Source organism: Vulpes vulpes, chromosome 12 (assembly GCF_048418805.1).
Source record: "Vulpes vulpes isolate BD-2025 chromosome 12, VulVul3, whole genome shotgun sequence".
Lineage (NCBI taxonomy): Eukaryota > Metazoa > Chordata > Mammalia > Carnivora > Canidae > Vulpes > Vulpes vulpes.
Window position 1 is genome coordinate 4,410,399 of NC_132791.1, and position 21,444 is coordinate 4,431,842.

General features: G+C 42.1%; 1 protein-coding gene across 1 annotated transcript in view; it reads right to left on the minus strand.

The window, feature by feature from the left end:
• Positions 1–21,444, minus strand: part of PAPPA (pappalysin 1) — a 235,756-nt gene that overhangs the window by 136,147 nt on the left and 78,165 nt on the right. Inside the window, exon 7 of the mRNA XM_072727537.1 lies at positions 19,792–20,290. Coding sequence (XP_072583638.1) covers positions 19,792–20,290 — 499 coding nt within the window. The remainder of the gene's footprint in view (positions 1–19,791; positions 20,291–21,444) is intronic.

A 21,444-nucleotide genomic window follows, 5' to 3' on the forward strand; every position in this document is an offset into this window, starting at 1 on the left:
ACAGTTTGGCTATTGTGGACATTGCTGCTAGAAACATCGGGGTTAATGCCTTGTTGAATACATGTTTCTTTCCTCAAAAGTCACAAAATAGTCACCTCTATTTCCTTTGAATAGTTTTAAGGTTTTTATTTTCACATGTATGGCTTTAATCATCATATAGCTTTTAAAGTGATATGTGGTAATGATTGTTTTCCCTTCCAATATGGATGAGCCATTTGTCCAGAATTTTTTATATAATAATTAATCCTTTCACTACTGAACTGTAATACTACCTTTGCCATATATCATTCCATACCTAGAAAAGTTTGCTTCTGGGTTATTTCATTTCATTGGTCTCTTTTTTTCTAACATCTTATCAATAGCACTTTGTCTTAATTTCCATAGTTTTATAAAAGTCTTGATTTATGCTACGAGTCCATTCTATACTTCGGTTTTCTCTTTCAGAAAGCCCCTTTGCTGCTCTTCCATATGAATTTAAAGTTTCATTTTTAAAAATGCCTGTTGGGATTTTGATTCCAATTTCATCGAATTTATAGATGTATTTGAGGAGGAAAGACATCTTTATGATATGGCATCCTCCCATTTATACACACAGTTTATCTTTTTATTTATTTAGGTCTCCTTTTATGGTTTCAGTAAAGTTTCAAAGCTTTCTTTGTAAAAATTGGAATGATATTTTATTAGGAATATATTCCTAACTTTAAGCATTTATAGATGTCAGAGCTATAATAAATGGTGGCTTTCATCTATCTACTCACACATACATATATATACACATGTACACACATATGTATAATTCCATTCTCATATTTGGGGGCTGATAAAAATAATTGAGTTTTATAAATTGATATTATATTTAGATGTCCTCATAGATTGTTTTGTTGGTTCTAATAATTTGTCGATTCTTATTAATTTTTCTATGTATTCTCTTATAGGTGAAGATAGTAATAGCTTGTTTCTTCCTTTACAATGCCCAGAATTTGTGTTTATAATTCTTGTCTGCCTGTGCCAGGTAGGACCAATAGTGTTACTGGGCATTCTTGGTTTGACCCTGGGGTCGGAAGGAATAGCTCTCATATTTTATCATTAAACATAACGCCTATGGTGTTTCACTGTGTTCCTTTCTACTCCCAGATCACTTTATTTTGTTTGCTTTGTTTTGTTTTGATCATGAAGGGGCCTGATTGTAACAAGAGACTTAAGTTCGGCATCTAGCAAGACAACCTTGTTTTTTTAAAAAATCATTTAATATGCTAACATTGTGAATTACTGGAATCCAGAACCCATCTAACATTAGAGTCTCTTCTCATTCTGGGATGACCCAGCCTAGGTACAATGTGCGTGTTTGTGTGAGTGTGGGGCTTTTACTACCCTGCTGAATTCTGTATATTATCTTACACAAGACTTCTGCTTCTTGCTTATATATTAAATTTACCAAACAAGTTTTATCTTTTTCATTTAATTGGTCTATTTATTTAGGTATTCAATTATGTATGTGTGCCTGGCATCATAGAAAGAATGTTCTATGTGATATTGATTCTTTTGATATTTATTGTTTTCTGGCCTATGACATGGTAAACTAACGAGGTGTGTCCTACACATCCCCAAAAGAAATACGTATATAATTTAACTCAATAGCAAGATTCTATACACTTGCATCAGATGAAATTTCTTTGTGTGTTGTTCAAAATCTTCTAGATCATTATTTTAGTTTGCTTGATCAATTAATTATTGAGAAAGGTGTGTTAAAATATCATAATATCATTATGGATTTATCACTGTTTTAGGGAAGAGGCATTTTTCATTTATACATTTTCAAGTCATGTTCTTTGGTATATTTAGGCTCAAAATTATCATAAAAATTTCCTTTTATCATTTATATGGTGACCTCTTTATCTTAGTGATATTTTTTGCCTTGATTTTTCCTTTGTCTGGTGAGTATTAATTTGCTTTGCTTAGTATTTGTCTGGTAAATATTTTCCACTCCATTACCTTTTACCTTTCAGTGAACTTATCCTTAGTTAAGTTCAACCTGAGAACCTTCATAGGGTAACTTCAACCCAATTAGTAGAATGCCTACTTTATTCGATTTATTATTTACATCTTTGTGCTTTGCAGTTATCATTCCTTTTTTTGGCATATTTTTTTCCTCCTTTCTAGCTTTCATTTGGATTTGTTGGATTTCCTGATTCCTGCTCTCTTCTCAGTCCACCTAATCTTTGGAGACTGTATTTTCTAATTTTATTTATTTTTCTTGTTTACCCTAACAAAAATACCAATTAATAGGCACACTTGTTACCATGATCAATAAAAACCTTGGTGTTGATTGCTGACCCTTCTCTCAATGTCTCATTTACTTTTTTGTGTCTTTTCAATTTTTACATGTGAACTCATGTTTGTTAGGTTTTAATCTGTGGGAATCACGTGGCCCCTGGGCAAAATCTATATCTCCCTCCAGAGTGATTTCATGTTCACTGCTAGGTACTTCTGGAACATCATTAGCTTTGAACCTTTTCTCTTTTTTTTCTCTCTCTTTCTCTTGCCCTCTCTCTCTTTTGTTGTCAGTACTTGCCCAACTCAGGCATTTCTAGATCATATTGCACAGTATAAACTCAAAGCTCAGTTTTCGTGAGGTTTAGAACAGACACATGGATAGTTCTACCCTAGTGCACATTTTCACTAACCATGTAGACTTCCAGAGATCCCCACCTTACTCCAAAAGTCTTAGTTACCATTCCTCGCCTTGAAAAGTTACAGGGCCAGATGTCTTCTGCTCGGATGAGCAAGAATATACACTCTACTCAGTTACCAAAATCTGATGGTTCTCCCTTGTCCCAACTACCACAGTTAAACGTTAGCTTTAGGGCTTACCTATCTAGTTCTGTTTCATTTCATCTCTTGCCCCTGGTGACATATTTTTCTGCTGCTCTGATCTAGGATATTTGGAATCTAGGATATCTAGACAAATGTTTTATACTGGAAATATCTTTAGATTAGCTACTTCACTTTACATATGCCTTCTGCATGATTTGTAATAAAACTTGAAAGGTAGAGATCATTTGCTTTGTTCCGTTACGGTCCAGAATAATGCAGCGATCTGCCCAAGGTCATGGAGGTAACGATTATAAAGCACAATTTAAACCATGCTGCTTGACTCTGAAACCCTTGACTTTTCCATGACATTGAGCTGACTCCTTGGATAAGCACACACTAGTATGCAAGATGTTAGTACCAATTAATACCCAGTCCAACTACAGAAGGCTAAAACTACCTGAAGATAAGGCAAGCTCTTCCATATGGTCCTAAGGTCTTTTACAAAGTTGCAACTCAGACTGAATTATATTTTGTTTCTTCTGTAGAGTTGTAGAGGAAACTTGCTTCAGTTCTAACGTATTTTTAGGGTGAGAGTTGACCTTTTCTTCTTAATTGAGAAGTGACAGCATATTATCATAATTGCTTTATTTTTTCCTAACCATAAAGATCACTCATGTTTATTTTAACAAATTAGAGTTCTAGAAGAAAGAACTAAAAATCACATCCAGCCATATCAAACTCCATTACCCTGAGGCAGCTACCATGAACTTTCTGGTCAGCATCCTTCCCATATCTCTGTATGTATAAATGCACACACATACTACGTCCTATGAATAAAAGATCACAAATCTGTTTGTATCACTTCATCTTTACTGCTCATGAGAAAGGGGTATAGGAGTAGTACATCCAGCTAGTTAGCTATCATAAAGCTAGTCACTTTTGATGGCATTGACCACTTTTTCAAATTCTGGATAAATATGTTTATATCATTTCATTTGCTCATCTATTTATTTGTGCAGATAGCACTCATTGAGTCCTCTCAGCTTCTCCTAGGTCTGGGATTCAAAGATCAACAAACTACGGTCTTGCCTTTAGGGTGCTCATAAGCTACTGGGAGAAAAGAAAGACATTAAAACAGATGGCTTTAACATAGCCTCAAAAGTATAAGGGCTGTGGGAGCACAGATGAGTGATATTTGACCCGGGCTGTGGAAGAGAGTCTGAAAAGACTTCCCAATGGAGGCTTACTTGCTTGACTAGAAAAGGGAAGGAGAAACCACATCAGGGAAAGGAGGAGAACATAATCATATTTGCTTCATGGAAGACCATTTTGGTAGCAGTAGAGATAACTAGTTTAAGAGGAAAGGTGGAAAGGGAGTATGTGGTGGTAGGGAGACCAAATACTCCCCATGGGATGAACGATGCAGGAATGGATCAAGTACCTGCCAAGTTTGGGCCCCATGCTATATGCCATATTCTGTTTTGTTTAAAGAGAACTAAAACTTACAACAAAATACCCTTCTTCTCCAAACACCTCTGGAGTGGTGCATAGTGTTCTCCAAAAAGAAGACCTTAACATTCATACAGTAAGATTACATACACTCAGCTTTGTCCCATATAACAATATATTCCTTAATTCCAATGCTGTCTGGGGATCACTCTGAATTCTTCTTCTTCTTTTTTTAATCACCTTGAATTCTTCAGAGAACACTTGACTTTTGTTCTAGGCTGAGAGACACTTTGGTTTTACTTTTTACTGGACAAGGGTGGTTGTTACGGATTTGGGATGGAGAGCATCACATACCGTTGAGAACCAAACAGCTTGAAAGACAGAGTCTGACATCACTGTGGATAGCACCTGGACTACATATCAGAAAAAAAAAATGACTATAGGTCTTGCATTAACTTTAGTTGTGATTTTGGGTGTATCAGTTCTCTTCTCTGGACCTTGCTTTCTTCGGCTAGCCACAAAGAAAGAAAGGGAAAGAAAGAAAGAGAGAAAGGGAGGGAGGGAGGGAAGGAGAGGAAAAAGGGGGGAAAAAAAGCATGTATGGAGTTTCTGATAGGATTAATCCCAAAGACGAGGACAGCATCATTAGTCTCAAAGAGTTCAAAGCACAAAAGGAAGGATAAATCAAGCACAGGATGGTTATAATCTAAGGTAGAGTCTGCAGAGCACCAACACTGAGAGTGAACAAGTAGTGGCTGGGAGGATACAAAAGGCTTGGGGAGATTTCGGGCTTTTGTCTTATTATTGCAAGACAATATTCATCACTTATTCTCCTGGTGACCACTGTGAGCTCCAACCCATGGTGTGGATGAAATGAATGGTAGAGTGCTGGCAGGGGTCTAAAGTCCACTGGCACTAGGATCCTTCCCAGTGGGACCAGGCTCTGCCCCTCTCACCCAGGTAACACAAAATTCATTATTTTTATGGTTGCGATGCTGCCCCCACTCTGTCCATAGCTCAGAAAGGAGCAAATGCATACATGCAACCGATTAATTCCAGCAGCCTTTGATATAATTGTCTAAAGATCTGCCCTGGTACCAATTTAAAACACAGTAGCAAATTTAATAAAACTAACAGTTTTCAGCCAAGGCCTTTGTTATTTTGTTTTAATCATCTTTTACCACCAATTGAAATGATTTTCTACTTTCTTGGTGCAATGAAATAAAATACAAGGGAAAGAATGGAGGGACAATGTGGAAATTATAAAAGATCCAGAGCTCCAAGTCCTGGGAGAAGGTAACAGCAGTGCTGAGACTTAGCTGGTTGTTTGTGTCAGGCGTAGATTGGAAGGGAAGACATTTGCCAGTTTGGGGAAAACACCACACCTGGATAGCATTAAAGCAAGGGGAGAGGAAAGATCTACAAGGGACTCTTGTTTTTCCTGAATGCAACCAAAGGCGATGTGTGACAGCTTCCCCAAACACCCCTGCTGGTGATGGACAGGTCTCTTGATTACAGAGCTGGGGTTTGTGACAAGCTGACGGGTCGCTAAGGCCTCTGGGAGCCAAAACACCAGCTACAGTTGGAGGTAAACAAGGCATGCGGCACAGTGTGAAAATCGAGGCCAAGCAGGGGCCAGTGAGCCGAGAGCAGGGACCCAGTGACAGCTGGTGATTGAGGGGCACTAACTTGAACACAGTTGTCGAGGACCAGGGGCCAGTGGGGAAAGCAATCTCCTTTCTCCTCCCTGTGGCCTCTCTGGGTGGCCAGCAATTTTATTACTGGCAGAGGGCAAGCCCAACAGCATTTTTGAATTTGGCACCACATCTAAAACCATTTGGGGGCTGGGCTTCTCTTTCTTCTCTCCTCTCCCCTCTACCCTAACCCCCACCCCCCGGCCCTCCCCATGAATGCTTTGGGTTCGGTGAAAGCCGGCGTGCAGTTAGCAAACTACATTTCCCCTCAAATTTTGAAACCCATGTGCACTTGGGGAAAATGTAATCCTTATGTTTCTGATTCATTTACACTTAACTCATCAAAACGCTATTTTGTAAGAGCTATTTGATGTCCACGCAGCCTCCTAAGCCCTTTTGTAAGCCTTGCTTCTTAGAAGCAGGAAGTCACGTTTCTGACGAGAGGGAGAACTTGAACCTAAAAGGTTGAGTTTGTTTTGAAATGAGGGCTCTCGGAGCGTCACGTGAACCCTGAGCTTGGCCAAATGTGTTCTCTCATTTCCTATACCACCCCCCTCACCAGCACCAGCTGCCACGAGGGTACTGATGTCAGCTTTCTGTGATTTCACCCCGAGCATCATCGTAGACCTCTCCGGGAGCCCAGGCAGCCCGACTCGGATTTGCGTCCCAAGGTCTGGCCAAACTCCAGGGCTCTGTTCTGTGGGGGAAGGAGCACCTGGACTGGGAGTCAGGAGCCCAGGGGTCAGCTCCCTGTATCCCCATCCAATGGCGGTGTGACTCTGGGGAAGCGTCCTGCCCCCTCTGGGCTCAGTCAGTGCCTGGACACTCCCGTCAGGCCCCAGAGGCCCGGAGGCCCGGAGACCCGGAGTCTAATTCCTGGTGGGAGCCGGGTTGGGCGCTCCAGAACGCTCTCTGCTTCAAAACCCCGGAGTCCGGGTTTGCACCCAAGGAGCTGAGACCAAGAAGGGAACACAAAAATGTAGAAACAGCCGATGGCTTCGGGTATCGCTGATTCCAAGTTTCTAGTAGGGTGGACATGAGAGCCCAGGGAAGGGGAATGAATCGCCCCAAGTCATACAGAAAATTAAAGGCAGAGTTCAGCTTTCCTGGTATTTTTGCCTAAACGTCCTTGGATGGAAGTTTCCAAACTCTTTCAGTTCATAGTATCTCGAAGCTGGGGTGAAAAAACTCCTACTTCCCATCTGACAAGAATGTGCACGGCGGCGCTACAGCATGGTGGGGGGGGGCTGGCACTGCTTCGCATGAGGCACAGTGAGGTGGTGTCTGGCTTGTGTTAAGGCCCATGAGTGAATGATTAATCCCGGGCAGAAAACAAAGCCCGTGCCTTGTAACGTTATAGGTATTAGTGCCACGGAAGATTAACCCCGCGACCCCCGGGGACCTTGGCGGAACCGTGGACTGGACTTCTGAGAGTCAGTGGAGGATGTAAACAGGTGGACTCACAGGTCCTGTCTGCCCACCGCACTGCACGCACATGCACACACACTCCTGGAGCACGCACGCTCACACACATGCACACACACTCCTGGAGCACGCACGCTCATGCACATGCACACACACTCTCGGAGCACGCACGCTCATGCACATGCACACACACTCCTGGAGCACGCACACTCACACACATGCACACACACTCCTGGAGCACGCACGCTCACACACATGCACACACACTCCTGGAGCACGCACGCTCATGCACATGCACACACACTCTCGGAGCACGCACGCTCATGCACATGCACACATACTCCTGGAGCATGCATGCTCATGTATGCACACACACTCCCGGAGCACGCATGCTCACACACATGCACACACACTCCCGGAGTACACACGGTCACGCACATGCACACACACTCCTGGAGCATGCACGCTCATACACGTGCACACACACTCCCGGAGCACGCATGCTCACACATGCACACACACTCCTGGAGCACGCATGCTCACACACTCCTGGAGCACACATGCTCACGCACATGCACACGGGCACCCACAGGCCTGCACACGCACATGGGCACGTGCACGAGCTCACCTCCGTTGCTCCCGACTCTACACAGGGAAGAGATTTTACGGTTCCGAGTGGCCCCTAGCTGCTTGCCTGCCACCGATTCACAGCTGGCAAACGGGAGGTACTTGGAGCCTCGTCCTCCTCTCATCCCAACCCAAATATTCAACTCCGTCCACATCCTGCCTCCAGTTGATCCAGTTCCCACTCACCTGCCTCCTCCCCCTGCGAGTCCAGGTATGCCCAGCCCCTAGCATTACTCAGCACACCCAGGTCTCTGCGCCCCTCCCTCAACTCTCTCCTGCTTCAGCTCTGATAACAGTGTCCCACTTCCTGACCATTTCCGATCTGTGCCTCCATCCCCTACATTGACCCTGAGAGCCGCACATCACCAAAGAATTGTCCTACAACCAGGTCTGATCAAGGCCCTCTTGCCTAACACTCTGTGGCTCCCACTGCCCTCAGGATGAAGCCCAGACCTCTTAGCAGGGCAGTCTAGAACCATCATTACTGGCTTCTCTCGACCTCTCTTCCTTCGATTCCACACTCTCTCATCATCTCCAACTTTCCAAGAGCAAGGAGTCTCAACTCCTATCTCTGGCTACGTACCCTCGCCTTGGCTTAGGCTCTACCCTTCACCCAGACGTTCTTACCGAGCCTTTAAGCTGAGTGGGGAGCCCCTGCCCATCGGCTTCTTTTACCACCTTTTAATACCTTTCTTACAACTTTGTTACCACCTGTTCATATGTTCACTTCTTATACAAATTCGATGAAATTTCTGGAGGGCTGGGACTCTCTTGTTGACTGGTTTATTTCTACTGCCTACACATGGCCTGTTATAAAGATGGTGCTAAATAAATATTTGTTGAATGAATGGAAGGCCGCCTTACATCATCTGGCCCCAAACCTTCACTTTATGGATAAGGAACCTGAGGCCCCAAGAGGAGTCAGGACCATGCTATAAGATTCTCTTTTGTCCTCATTCTTTGGTAACTAATCCATCTAAGAAGTTAAAAGACAGGCCTCCATCACACTAGATATCATCTGTGTATTATCATAAATGTCTGACTTTATTGATCGGTCACAGAGTTTCTTCATGTATGCATGTATTTATTTACCCACATTTATTGTCCATCTACTTGATGTCTGGTCTTGAACCCAAAGCTGAGGATAACGTGGCAAGTACTACCTAGTTCCCACCTCTGGGGTCTCCCTGTCAACTCAAAATGCCACTGAGTAGGAAAAACATACTGATATATACTGAAATTGTTCCAAAAGTAGAGCTTGGTAGGCCCTAAAACAGAGACAGGATGTCAGTGTGGAGTTCTGAGAGCCCCAGTGTGTTGAGAAGGCTTTCAATAGGGATGGCTGGTCTCGCTCACAATCCGGACCTGTTGCTAATGTGATGTGTGACCTGCTTGCTCCACCCTCACAGAATTAGATGCCTTTAGTGCAGAGGGGAGCTCAAGGAGGGTCTGAACAGAACGTCAGAGCTGAAGATGTCCTTTGGAGTCATCTACCTATGCCTTCATTTTACAGACGGGAGGCTGGGGTCCACGGATGGGGGGGTCACAGACCATGATCACAGCAAAATTTTAGGAGCTCAGTCCTGGAATCCAGGTCTCCTGAATCCAGGTCCAGTGCTTCAGCAGAGTTTTTTTTTTTTCCTTTTCCTTTTCTTTTTTCTTTAACTCGGTGACAGAGATTAAAGTGCAATTTGTCTTTCCTTTCTTCGAATCCGACACTGAATCTTAGCAACTCTGGTTAGAGTTTCAAGGGAAACTGCTTCATGTGTGTGTCTGTGCATGTCTGTGTTTTTGCCTTTCACACTTACTCTCCAGACTGGCCCTGGCCAAGAACAAGCCTAATGAAAACCAAACAATAGAAAGAATCATGAACGTTTAAATCTTTATGATTCCCCAGATTGCGACGTGTTCTTGCAAGCCCATTATCTCACTGGCTTTTTACAGGACACCCGCTGTCAGACTGCATGGACAGGAAACAAAACCCACTTTTTCCAGGGAAAGGAGCTGAGGCTCAAACCACTGAAAGGACCTGGCCAGGGTCACACAGCAAGGCAGCCATGTGCTGGCCTGGGAATCAGGTCTCTTAATTTTCAAATTCAGCCTCTCTAAAGTAATGTCTGAGGTTCCTGTTAGAACAGACACAACATAAACCCACTAAGACCTGCCCTAAGGATTCTCATCATCTTTGAGCACAGACTGAATGGATTTTGTCCACTCTTCTTGCCAATGTCCAGTATGAGATAAATTCCTCCATTCTTTCCACATCTGTAATTACTCTGATGGCTGTTATTTTACTTCTCTTTCCTACCCATTTATTTTTTTTCTTAAAAATCAGGAACTGGAACAGCACAACTAAGATCAGTCCACCCTCCCTACCCTCAAGGCAGAGAAAGAACAAAGAAGTAGGTGATATCAAGACACCCACTGCGACCTGATTTCACTAACTGGTTTTTTAAAGGGACTCTTGACCTGCCCCACCCTCTAATAGCATACTAAATTAAAATCTATTATTTGATCTCCAGAATAACATTTCCATCATTCCAAATACCTGAAACTTGAAAGTCATTGGACAGCTCCTTCTTAAAACCCTCGCATCCAATACATCACCAAATACTGCTGATTCTACCTTTAGGACATACCTCTAGTCCACCCACTTCTCTGTGCAGATAATCATAATTTCTGGTTCAGACTTTAGCAATAACTTCTGGATGGACTTTCTAATTCTCCCTTAATCCTTTTGTTACACAGTACCCAGAGCACTTTTATTAAAAAGGCAGATTTGATTGGTTTGTTCCTCTACTTTCCAACAAATAAACTCAAACTCCATAATGTTGGCCACACCTCCTTCATAATTTGGCCTCTGTTTACCTCTCCAGTATTGACTTCTATATATCCCCCCCTTAATTTAAGGAGGGGGTATTATTATAACCTTACAATACTACTCTTCAGCTTGTAATTCTATTTTTATTTGAGTTATTGTTCAGCCCAGCTCTCCTTTCCAACTGTAAGATTCAAAACCCTGGTGTCAGCGTGGAAATTGACATGCAATAGGGCACTTGTTATTGAATAAGTGAATGAATAAATTTATCAACGGAGCCTTGTGTCTATCATTTAACCTCCCTGGGTCTTCTTTAATATCTGTAGAAGAGACACTGTAACAACCACTTTAAAGTCCAGTAGTGCATCAAACTGACCCACAGAAATTTAGATGAGTCATTTCAGTGGTGTTAGCACCAAACAGGGGCCCTTTGCATTTTAAAAATCATGAAGGTATCTGGAGACAGCATTTCTTTGGACGCTGCTGTTGACCATGGAGATCTGTTGATTCTGCTAAACACTTTCACTTACTCTAATATTCCCAGAATCCATATTTCATTCTGAGAGATACTTGGCCATAAGACTGACAAGAGGGAGTCATAGGTAGGTGATGCCCAGCTTCTAGAAATAGAGTAAAATTGTGCTGACTATATAACTTGCTTAGTCTAGGCTAGGAGCAGAGGTATTTGTTCTGGGCTTGGAGAGATAACTCGTTCTCCTGATACTGCCTATCCACCCTGGTGGGCAGGACATCAGAATGCAGGTAAGACCATGCTGGGTTGGCATGGGAGAAGGACCTACTCAGGAAGAGGTCTGACCTGAAGCATGCATTTCAGCAACATTACTGGAAACCACGCTGGCTTGATAATGTCTACACTTCATCATGTCTCCTCCTCCTCATGTACTTAAATGTTCAAAAAGCAAAGGAAAATATTTGTTCTTTTTTGTATACTTATTATATTGCTCCTTAGAAATAAGAAAAGCTAATTTAAATATCTATTTTCTCCATCCATCAAGATGCCACCTTATGCTCTGCCTGTCACAGCAATGATTATGCTCAGTAATTTGCCAGGCACAGCCTTTGGGGGTCAGGCAAGGAAATGTAAAATATGACTCTAACATTTATTAATGCTGAGATCTTACTTAAATAAATGACTTTACCTCTTTGATTCTCAGCTTCCCTATCTAAAAATAAGGCATGTTGATACCTATACCTCATTGGCAGGCTTACAAAAATATTGAGCATATCTCAAGTAGTCAGTATGTGGTAGTTAGTAGTAGTGTCGTAGTAGTAGTTAGTGCTACTAGTAGTAAATGCTACGTGAATATGTGATGGTGGTTAACACAATGACTAAATTTAAGCTTCATGGAGTATAGAAACTGGTTTGGTTTTTTTTATCCCAGTATTTTCAGAATGTGACATGGTTCCCAGCCAGGGAGCATTTGAAAAATAAATCAATGTGTATAAATAATTACACAAAGAGTAACTTCTTCATAAATGCTAGTTCTCTCGTGACTACCTGTTTTACTCTAGATTCTAAAAACATTGATGGATAAGCAGGAGTGCTGACATTAAAATCCCAGTGTAACAGATGGGAAAACAGAGATATGAACAGCCAGACCTAAATTAAAGATATTAATAGACAAGTCACAGAAGAGAAAGTGTAGATATCCAGTAAATTTTTGCAAAGATGCTCACCCAAGATGTTCAATCACAAAACCATAAATAAGAATCTATGTTTTAAATCATCAAATGGACAGAGACGAAGCACTTTTGTTTTGCCAGTGGTGGTAGCAGTGACAGTGCAGAACAGCAGGTCCTGCTACACACTGCTGGTGGGATGTGAGCTAGTTCACCCTCTCAAAAATGCCACAGGTTTATATTCCCCAAATGAATGAGAACATACACTGTTTGTCCTTCTCTGATTTACTTACTTCACTCAGCATAATACCCTCCAGTTCCATCCATGTTGAAGCAAATGATGGGTATTTAGTGAAAGGGAATATAAGGGAAGGGAGAAGAAATGGGTGGGAAATATCAGAAAGGGAGACAGAACATAAAGACTCCTAACTCTGGGAAACGAACTAGGGGTGATGGAAGGGGAGGAGGGAGGGGGTGGGGGTGAATGGATGACGGGCACTGAGGGGGGTACTTGACGGGATGAGCACTGGGTGTTATTCTGTATGTGGGTAAATTGAACACCAATAAAAAATAAATTTATTTTAAAAAATGCCACAGGTTGTATCCACTAAAATAAAAAAAAGGCCCATAGATTATGATCCAGTAATATCATTTCTCAGCATCAACTCTAGAGAAATGCTCACATGTGCCTACAAGGAGGTTCCTATAGGAGTACTGACTACAGCATTTGTTTGTAACAGAAAAATGCATGAAATATTATAAAGGCCCAGCTTTAGGGCTACAGCTAAATAACTTGTAGCACATGCCCTCCATGGAGTACTGTATGGCATTTAAAAGGAGTGATATAGATTTAAGAACCAAGGTGTATAGATAGCCTAGATTACTACATTTCTCCCTCAAGACTCCATGTCTGGTCTGTGACTGAATATGCACTTCTTCCATAAAGTATAGTATGTTGGTTCATTCATTCATTCATTCACTCATTCTTTTATCTATCAACGTTTGCTGAGTATCCAAGCTGGTTTCGACCATCAGTACTAAGGCAAACCTCTTCAATGATCAACACTTAACCATCAAGTCTTATCCATCCTTAAGGCCTCAGCTTAGACATTGCTTCTTCTGAGAAACCTTCGTTAACCACCTCAGGCTGGGGCAGATATCTTTCCTGTGTTTTCCCACAGCTCCCTGTGATCTTTGCACTAGAGTACTTCCCATGCTACCAGATAGTTACCTGATTCCTTGGCTGTTCAGGCCCTTTAAACTGTGTGCTCATGAGGCCAGGAATCGGGACTTCTATTCCTAGTTCCAACATAGCATATAGCTCAGCACAGGCACATAAGTGAATAGTTGTTAAAGCAAACAACAACTATTACTGAACACAGTTACATTTGATTTGCACTCGTTGGCTGGTGAATGAATTAACAAATGAACACATACAAGAACAAAGAATGGATGACTGGGTGACATACAGAAAGAGCCAGGAAAAGAAGTGGGACCAAGATAAACAATGAAGTGGTGAAGCAGCTTGAGAGCCATAGAAACAGCATGAGGGAGCCATCTATGCCTTCAGTTGACCCTGGTTTGGTCTAAACTTTCCCAATCCTCTGAAGCTGAATATGGCATTGCATGTCAATGTTATGGCTAAGATCTGGAAGCATGAGACATATATTCCAAGAAGTTTCACTCTACGTTACTGTTGACATGTTCTTCATTCATTCATTCAACAAGCATCCCTGATTCTGTTGCATATGAGCGTGCTACATTTTGTACTTAAGAATCTGAACCACGTGAGAGGGGGAATAAAAAAGGAACTAAAACACAAGCACAGTTAAATATAAGACAAGCCAAACAGTGATCAAGGACCAAGGATCCTGTTATAAGACACCCATGTTCCAAATAGGCTAGAGTCTCAGTGATGGCAGTTCAGCTAGTCCTTATTATGAATCACTAAGAGACATTTCTGGTCTTTGTTCAAATATCACCTCATCAGAGGCCTTCCCTTAACACTTCTCTAAAATCACTAAACTCTACCCAACTGGGATATTATGCAATCGTTTCTGGTTTGTGTCTCCCAGCCACACTGCAGGAATCAATGAGAGCAAGGACCTTTTCTGCTCTGTTCACTACTGCATCCCTAATGCCTACAAAGTAGTTAGGCTCATGATGGGAATCAACAAACATTTGTTGAGTGATCAGACTGATAAATGAACTACAGTTTTTGAGCTGATTGATGGGGTTTCTGAGCACGTAGAGTCCAGAGTCAGACCTGGGATCTGATTTGTAAAATTTGGACTCAAATGCACAAGAAATTCCACTCAGATCATATAAATATATCCTTTCCTTATGCTTATTCATTTCCCCTAAGAATTATATTAAGAATGCGAAGAAGCTGAGGCAAAATAGACAGAGATTGTGTTGGCAGGTTAACAGGTCTGAATGGGAGACAATCAATAGAATAATTAATTGGGATACACATGTAAGCCAAATGGGAGAAGTGACTTCTATGCATATTTCTAGTTCTAAATCAAAAATCCTAAGAAGAGAGAGGCACAAATATATTTGTTCAACCAGGGAATGAATGACTAAGAGCATTAGCTTTGGAGTTGATGGATTTACATACAACCCTAGCTAGGTGGCTTGATAGTTATTCAAAGTCTGAATTCCAGGTCCTCGTCTGTAATCTGGGAAGAAGACCACCTACTTTGTGGAGCTGCTGTGCAGATCAAGTCAAATGAGATTACTTAAGTCATACCCTTAGTAAGTTCTTGACACATAGTAAATGCTCAGTAAATTATAGCTCCTCCATTTCTCTTCAACCACTAAACTCCTTCTCCTTCTTCATTTAAGAGCCATTCAAAAATATTCACTGAGTGTCTACTTTGTGCCTGCAATTATTCTAGGCACCTGGAAGGCACTAACAGGCAAACAAACAAAGAAAATCCAGTCCTTGGGAATCTTATATTTCTTAATTACACCTCAATCCTTCCAAGTTTGGGTTAGAAGCCACTTTTTGTCTCTGTCTCCGCCTTCGGGGTATTGCTATACTATAGTGACACTGCTTCCCTCTTTTCCTACAGTGTGAGTACCATGAGCTCAGACTCCATGCCTATCCTGGCACCATGGTATCATCATTTCCTAATACGGTGCATGGTATTTGATAGACACCACTAAATGTTTGCTGAATGAACTGATGATGGATGGATGGATAGATGAAGAGATGAAGAGAGTGAGCTTCTATTCATTGTTTCCGGTTGCTTTATTCCTCACTTCCTCTCAGAAAAAAAAAAAAAGAGCTCAGTTTTGTCCACAGTCTTTACACTTTACATCTTAGAGAAATCTGAAGATTCCATCCAGACCCAAGGAGCATGGTAGCCAGTACAGAAGCACTTGGCAGTCAAGTTTAGAAACAGAAGCTTCCCTGCTCTTTCTTCCCAGCCAGATGCATAAAGAACTGGCTGTGTAGCTGGTGTTGCTGGACTCTGAGTAGGTCTCAGGAACTGACTGAGGACTGGTGTCTCCTGAGTCATAGCCTGTCTTCTATTTGCTATACCTTAAACCTCAGCCAGCTTGGATGCATGTCTGAGGTCTAGAATCTTGCCTTTGCACTATTACAACAGAAGGTGGTGTGGTACTGTGGATGAGAAGGTGCTATTTGGAATTAGATGTCAGTTTTAAACCTGACTCTGTCATTACCAGCTGTATTAGGTCGAATAAATCACTTCTCTGAGCTTCAGCTTTTTCTCTGAGCTTTACTTCCTCATAAATATTTGTTTTAAGGCAGTTAGAGCAGAGAATACTCAGCAAACGGTTGACATTACTGTTATTTTTATTACTATTGTCCACAACTACACATTGTACTCGGGCATCCTAGTGAATTAGTGGTCTCCTCTGGGTACCGATTCTTACAGACAGTCTCTGCTAAGTCCCTTTTACTACAAAAAAAAAAAATTAATGAGTCACTAGTCACCTAAGAACAATGTCTACCTACAGAGAAGAGTTTAATGTGTTGCCCCCTCACTTTACCAAGAGGGAAACTGAAGCCCAAAGATGTGATGCAATGTGTCTTAACAACATATGGTGAGTTAGTAGCAGAGTCAATGCCAGTCCCCTTTTCCCATACCAGTGTCACTTCTCATTCAATGGAGGGGTTTCCATGTAACAGAGAGGTTCCACATTTCTTCCTCATCCTGGCCAAAAGTAATCAGTCTCCTAGAAGTGTCCATTGGGTAAGCACAGAAGCCTTTCCATCAATGTCATACCTTGGGAAGCTATCTCCAGTACAGATAAAAGAGGAATAAATATTTTTGTTGAGAGAAAAAAATGAAGACAAAGGTCAAAGGGAATCATGTAATGGGTTAAGTCAGGGAAGAAAAAGAAAGCATTTTTTTTCTCACTCCTCTTTTTCTCCAAAACAGTCTTTATATAGAACTTGTATAAGAGCCAATTTATTTGATATGGAAAAAATGTGAAAGCAGCAAAATACACACCACACACACACACACACACACACACACACACAAAGAGGTATTTGTGTTGGAGTTCAGAACTCAAATTACCAAGAGATAAAGGAGTTGAAATGGTAGGTTAACTTGGAATGATGGTTTACTTTTTTTAGAATCTCAGAGAACATTCAGGTCAGGAAATGTAGCCCAGCCTAGGTCTCCGGTAAATTCTTTGGGACTCAAGAAAGACAAAGAGGAAGTTAATGAAGGCCTCAGTCTAGCCCATATGTTTGAAACATCATAGTGGGGTCTAAGAAAGATTTGTTGAGTGAATGAAAGAACAAATGGAGCATAAGAGTGTGGGTCTGAATAGTGGTGGTTCTGGAAGCAAAGTGGCATAGGACCAGGTGTTTTTAACTACATGGTTAAGGTCTTCAGCACTGAAGTGTGAGTATCCACAGGAAAGGTACCAGGTCATTCCTGAAATATCTAGCTTCTAGTGAACACTCTGGCACACAGAATGTCCTCAGTACATTATTTGTAAATTGAATGAGTATTGGGAAAGAGACCCTGGAAATCCCCGAGCCTTACAGATCATTTACACAGTTTAATAGAGTGACTATTAAACTGTAGCAGCATTAAAGTCATTTGGGAAGACCCTCTAGCCAAGTTTCTGATTCAGTTGTCTGGGCTGGGATTTAAGGACAGGCCCTAGGTTTTCAGGTCTTGCTCCCGCTGGCCTGGGGCCCCACTTTGAGAACCTGCTTTAGTGCAATGGCTCTTAAACATGAATGTACAGTATAATCATCCACTGAGATTTTAAAAGTTCTGATGGCCAGGCTTTATCTCCTTACAAATTACGTTAATACTTGGGGTGTTGGGGATTGGGGGATGGAGTTGGAGAAGGGATGCTGGTGAAATATAAGGGATTTTAAAATGTCCCTAGTTTCTGTAACATGCACCCAACTTTCAGAACCCCTAGTCTAGCACAACCTCCTCCTTGTAGATTAAGGCCTCTGAAGGCTGAAAAGGGTCAGTGACTAGCCTAAGATCCTAGAGCAAGTTGGTGACTATCCGGGAATGCGACTCAGGGGCTCTCACTTCTTCAGTTGAATTTCTACCCTTCCACATTTATCAACTATGTCAATTCTCACAAGCACACAACTCCAGGCAGAAAACGAAATCTGTATTTAAATTGAGAGTTTAAAGCATCTATGACTTCTTCTCTCCATTGTTTTATAAAGAAATTTTAAGTGGATGCATATTTATAGAACTTTACCACTCTAGACAAGCAAGAAGATGAAAGAGACAGCATTATGGAATATTTTCAAGGCAAGATGATCCTTTAAATTTTAAGTACATTCTCAAACACAAACCAAGTGCTCCCTCTGAGTTCTTGAACAGATGTTCTTCATCTCTGAGTCAATGAGTGGGCAAGGGTCTGCTTGTGATGTGCACATTAATTGCTGGCATGTAAAAAGGAGTGCTGGTAAAGTGTTTGAAAGTGGTTCTGTCTCTTAAAAAGATTAAAAGTTTCCTCCAAAATTTGGTTTCTATTAATGATTGGCTCAGTAAATATTTTCAAGTAGACAGAGAAGATATTGGGTCTTATATCATCTTAGAACCAAAGGCAGTGTGACAAAAAGCCCATAGAAACCACTGACTTGAGCATTTTCATTACACAGAAGAAGGAAGTAAGGCTCAAAGAGATTGAAAGATTTATCTAAAATTAGTAAGTGGACTGGCCAGGGCTAAACCCAAGGTATCTGACTTCTGAGCTATTGTTCTCTCCAGTATTCAAAGTGTTCCCTACTGATAGCCCTTGCACACAGTACATAGTTCAACAAATTTTGGTGATTAGCTTTGCAAACTCTTGGTACCCAAGTTAGGTGGTGAAGGCCCTTTCATTTGTTGGATTAAAGCAGAAGTTAGAATCACATCTTTAACCAAACACTGATCAAAGACACTGGCTTGTCAGGAGTCAGGACAGAAACTTGATCTTACCACTTCCTAACTGTGTGATTTTGGACAAATGACTTCACGTCTCTATGCTGTCATTCCCTTCTTTGTAAAACAAGAAGGATAATAGGGCTGTGGTTGTGGAGAGGATGAGATGAGTAAAAGATGCAAAGATCTCAGCTCATGGTCTGGCATATAGGCAAAGCACTAGTAATATCACTATACGGTGGCCTCTCTCCTAAATACTGAGGATGTTTGAGGAAGAGGTGGCTTCAGAAATGAATATGAAGGACAAGCACTATCTCACATAAAAGCCATGAGTATCCCAGAAGGCTCCTGGAGACCTAGAGCTACAAGGGCTCTTAAGGATCACATGGGTTTGAACCTCTCTTCCACTTCGTAGAAGGAAACCAAACGAGGACTGGTACTGATTATGTTCACTTTCCAGGAACATTCTCATGCAAAAATGCACAAACATGCTCAATTTCTAGGCAACCTGCTATAACTTCACTCTCTTCTCACTCACGGACAAAGCAATCACAATTCATGAATCTTCTTCAATTAAATATAAAAAGGAAATCATTAGCAAATTTCAGTTTTTCCAATTTCATGAGTAATATATGACTTTCTTATGGCTAATCTTATACAGCCTCCTTCATTCTATCATTGGGAAAACTAAGAAAAGTCTAGGAACCTTAGCATTACAGTAGAGCTCTCACCAAAAATCCAGGCCTTCTGGCTCCTTGTGCATTGCTGTTCCCACCATAACAACTCTGCCTCATTAGGACAATTCTACAATCAGTGAAAGTTATAGATCCCTAGAAATGATTAATCTTCTTCTAGGGCTGGCCTCTCTGACCATCCTTACATTCATCTGCAGCCCACCCACCTGACCATCTCCCTATCCAGAGAGTGCACTTACGTGTCCGTGAATCTTCTATGGAGGTGTAGTAGGGAGGCCACGTCCACATGGAGAGGAGGGTCCCGGACCACCTTGTACTGCAGGGGCTTACACTCTAGACAGAGCGGGCTGTCTGCAATGGACGTCAACATGGCTGCATCGATCTCTAGGTGCTCATCCAACGTGTAGATCTGGATGCCGGATACCTCCTCACCCACATCTCGGAGTTTGATGGTCAGTGGGACATCGCAGAAGACATTCTGAGGGCCCAGAGAGATGTTCTTCCCACTGACAGTCAACAGTTTGATGTCATTGACAGCCCCACTAGAGTCCCAGTCAGTGGAGACAAAGGTCACCCAGATGGTCAAAGACTCAGGGACCAAGGGGTAGCGGAATTCCAGTTCAAGGTAGCAGCCTTGTGGCTCAGGGCAGGCTGGAGGGACTGTGTGTGGGTTGACAGCTGAATTTGGGCTCCAGGTGCGGACACTGGACTTACAGGGCTGCTCAACATCTGGATGACCTATGGAGAAGAGATGAGGGTATGAGTTCCTGAAAGCCCTCCAGTCTGGTCCTCGGAGCTTCCTGCGGACACTAGGAGAGACTGGCCTACCTTGAGCTCAGAGAGAGGGCAAAAAGAAGGAAGATTCTCAGTGTTCTGGTAAATCAGCTGTGTGCATAGCACCCAGCTTGTCTCCACCCCTGCAACACAGATCTTGAATGAATCACCAAACATTTGGTCAAAACTAGATTCAAGTAAGTATCTTACGCTTAAGTCAATGTCCTAACTTTCCTTCTCTATTCCCTACTTATAAGCTATATTGCCTCAGATGGAAAGAAGGGAGAGACATACGTTTGCCAAATACCCATATGTCCCCTGAACGTGCTTACTTCTTGCAAAGATTCATCTCAGAGGTGAGGCAACTAAGACTCATAAATGTGGAGTGAACTGATCAAGCCTCACAGCTTGATGTGAAGGTCAGCATTAGAACCCAATGTTGTCTCATCTTGAGGTTCATGATCTTTATTCTCCCTCCTGCATGCAGAGGGCACTAAAATAAACTAGAATCTCTAAAGTACTGATTTTAGTACAACCTGCTTGAAATGACAGGACAACAAGCAACCTTTAGCAAATTAGAGGTGAGAACAGATAGTTTCTCCCCTTGGACTGAGGACTCTGGGAGGAAACTGTCTAGAACCATGAATGACAGAGCTGGAAGGCAGCCCCTGGAGCCATCTTATCTCTCCTCCTCTCTGCCACATGAGGTCATTCCATACCACTGAGCTTCTCAGAGTTCCGTCCAGTCTGACTCAGGAAGGGGAGGGTTGGGTGAGGCGGGGGGAGAAGGAAGGAGAGATTCTTCTACTCTCTCCCTGGGGAGACAATGCCTCATCCCCACTGATCTCAGCCTGCAGCGACTTCTGAATTTTTCTCTGCTGAGATCATTAGTCCTAGACCCTCAGAGAGCTCTCCTTTGCACTGCTGAGAAAAGTAATCAGGACTCAGTGTAGTAATTGGCTCTAATTTGTTTAAGAGAGTCAAGAGATACACATCAGCTGGTGATGGTAGGATGGAGGATCTCAAGTTATCCTATTAGCCACATTCTTTTTCTTCTTTTGCATCACTGGTTGGTGGGAGGTAGGATGTTGGGCATTTGTAACACAAAAGGGAAAAGG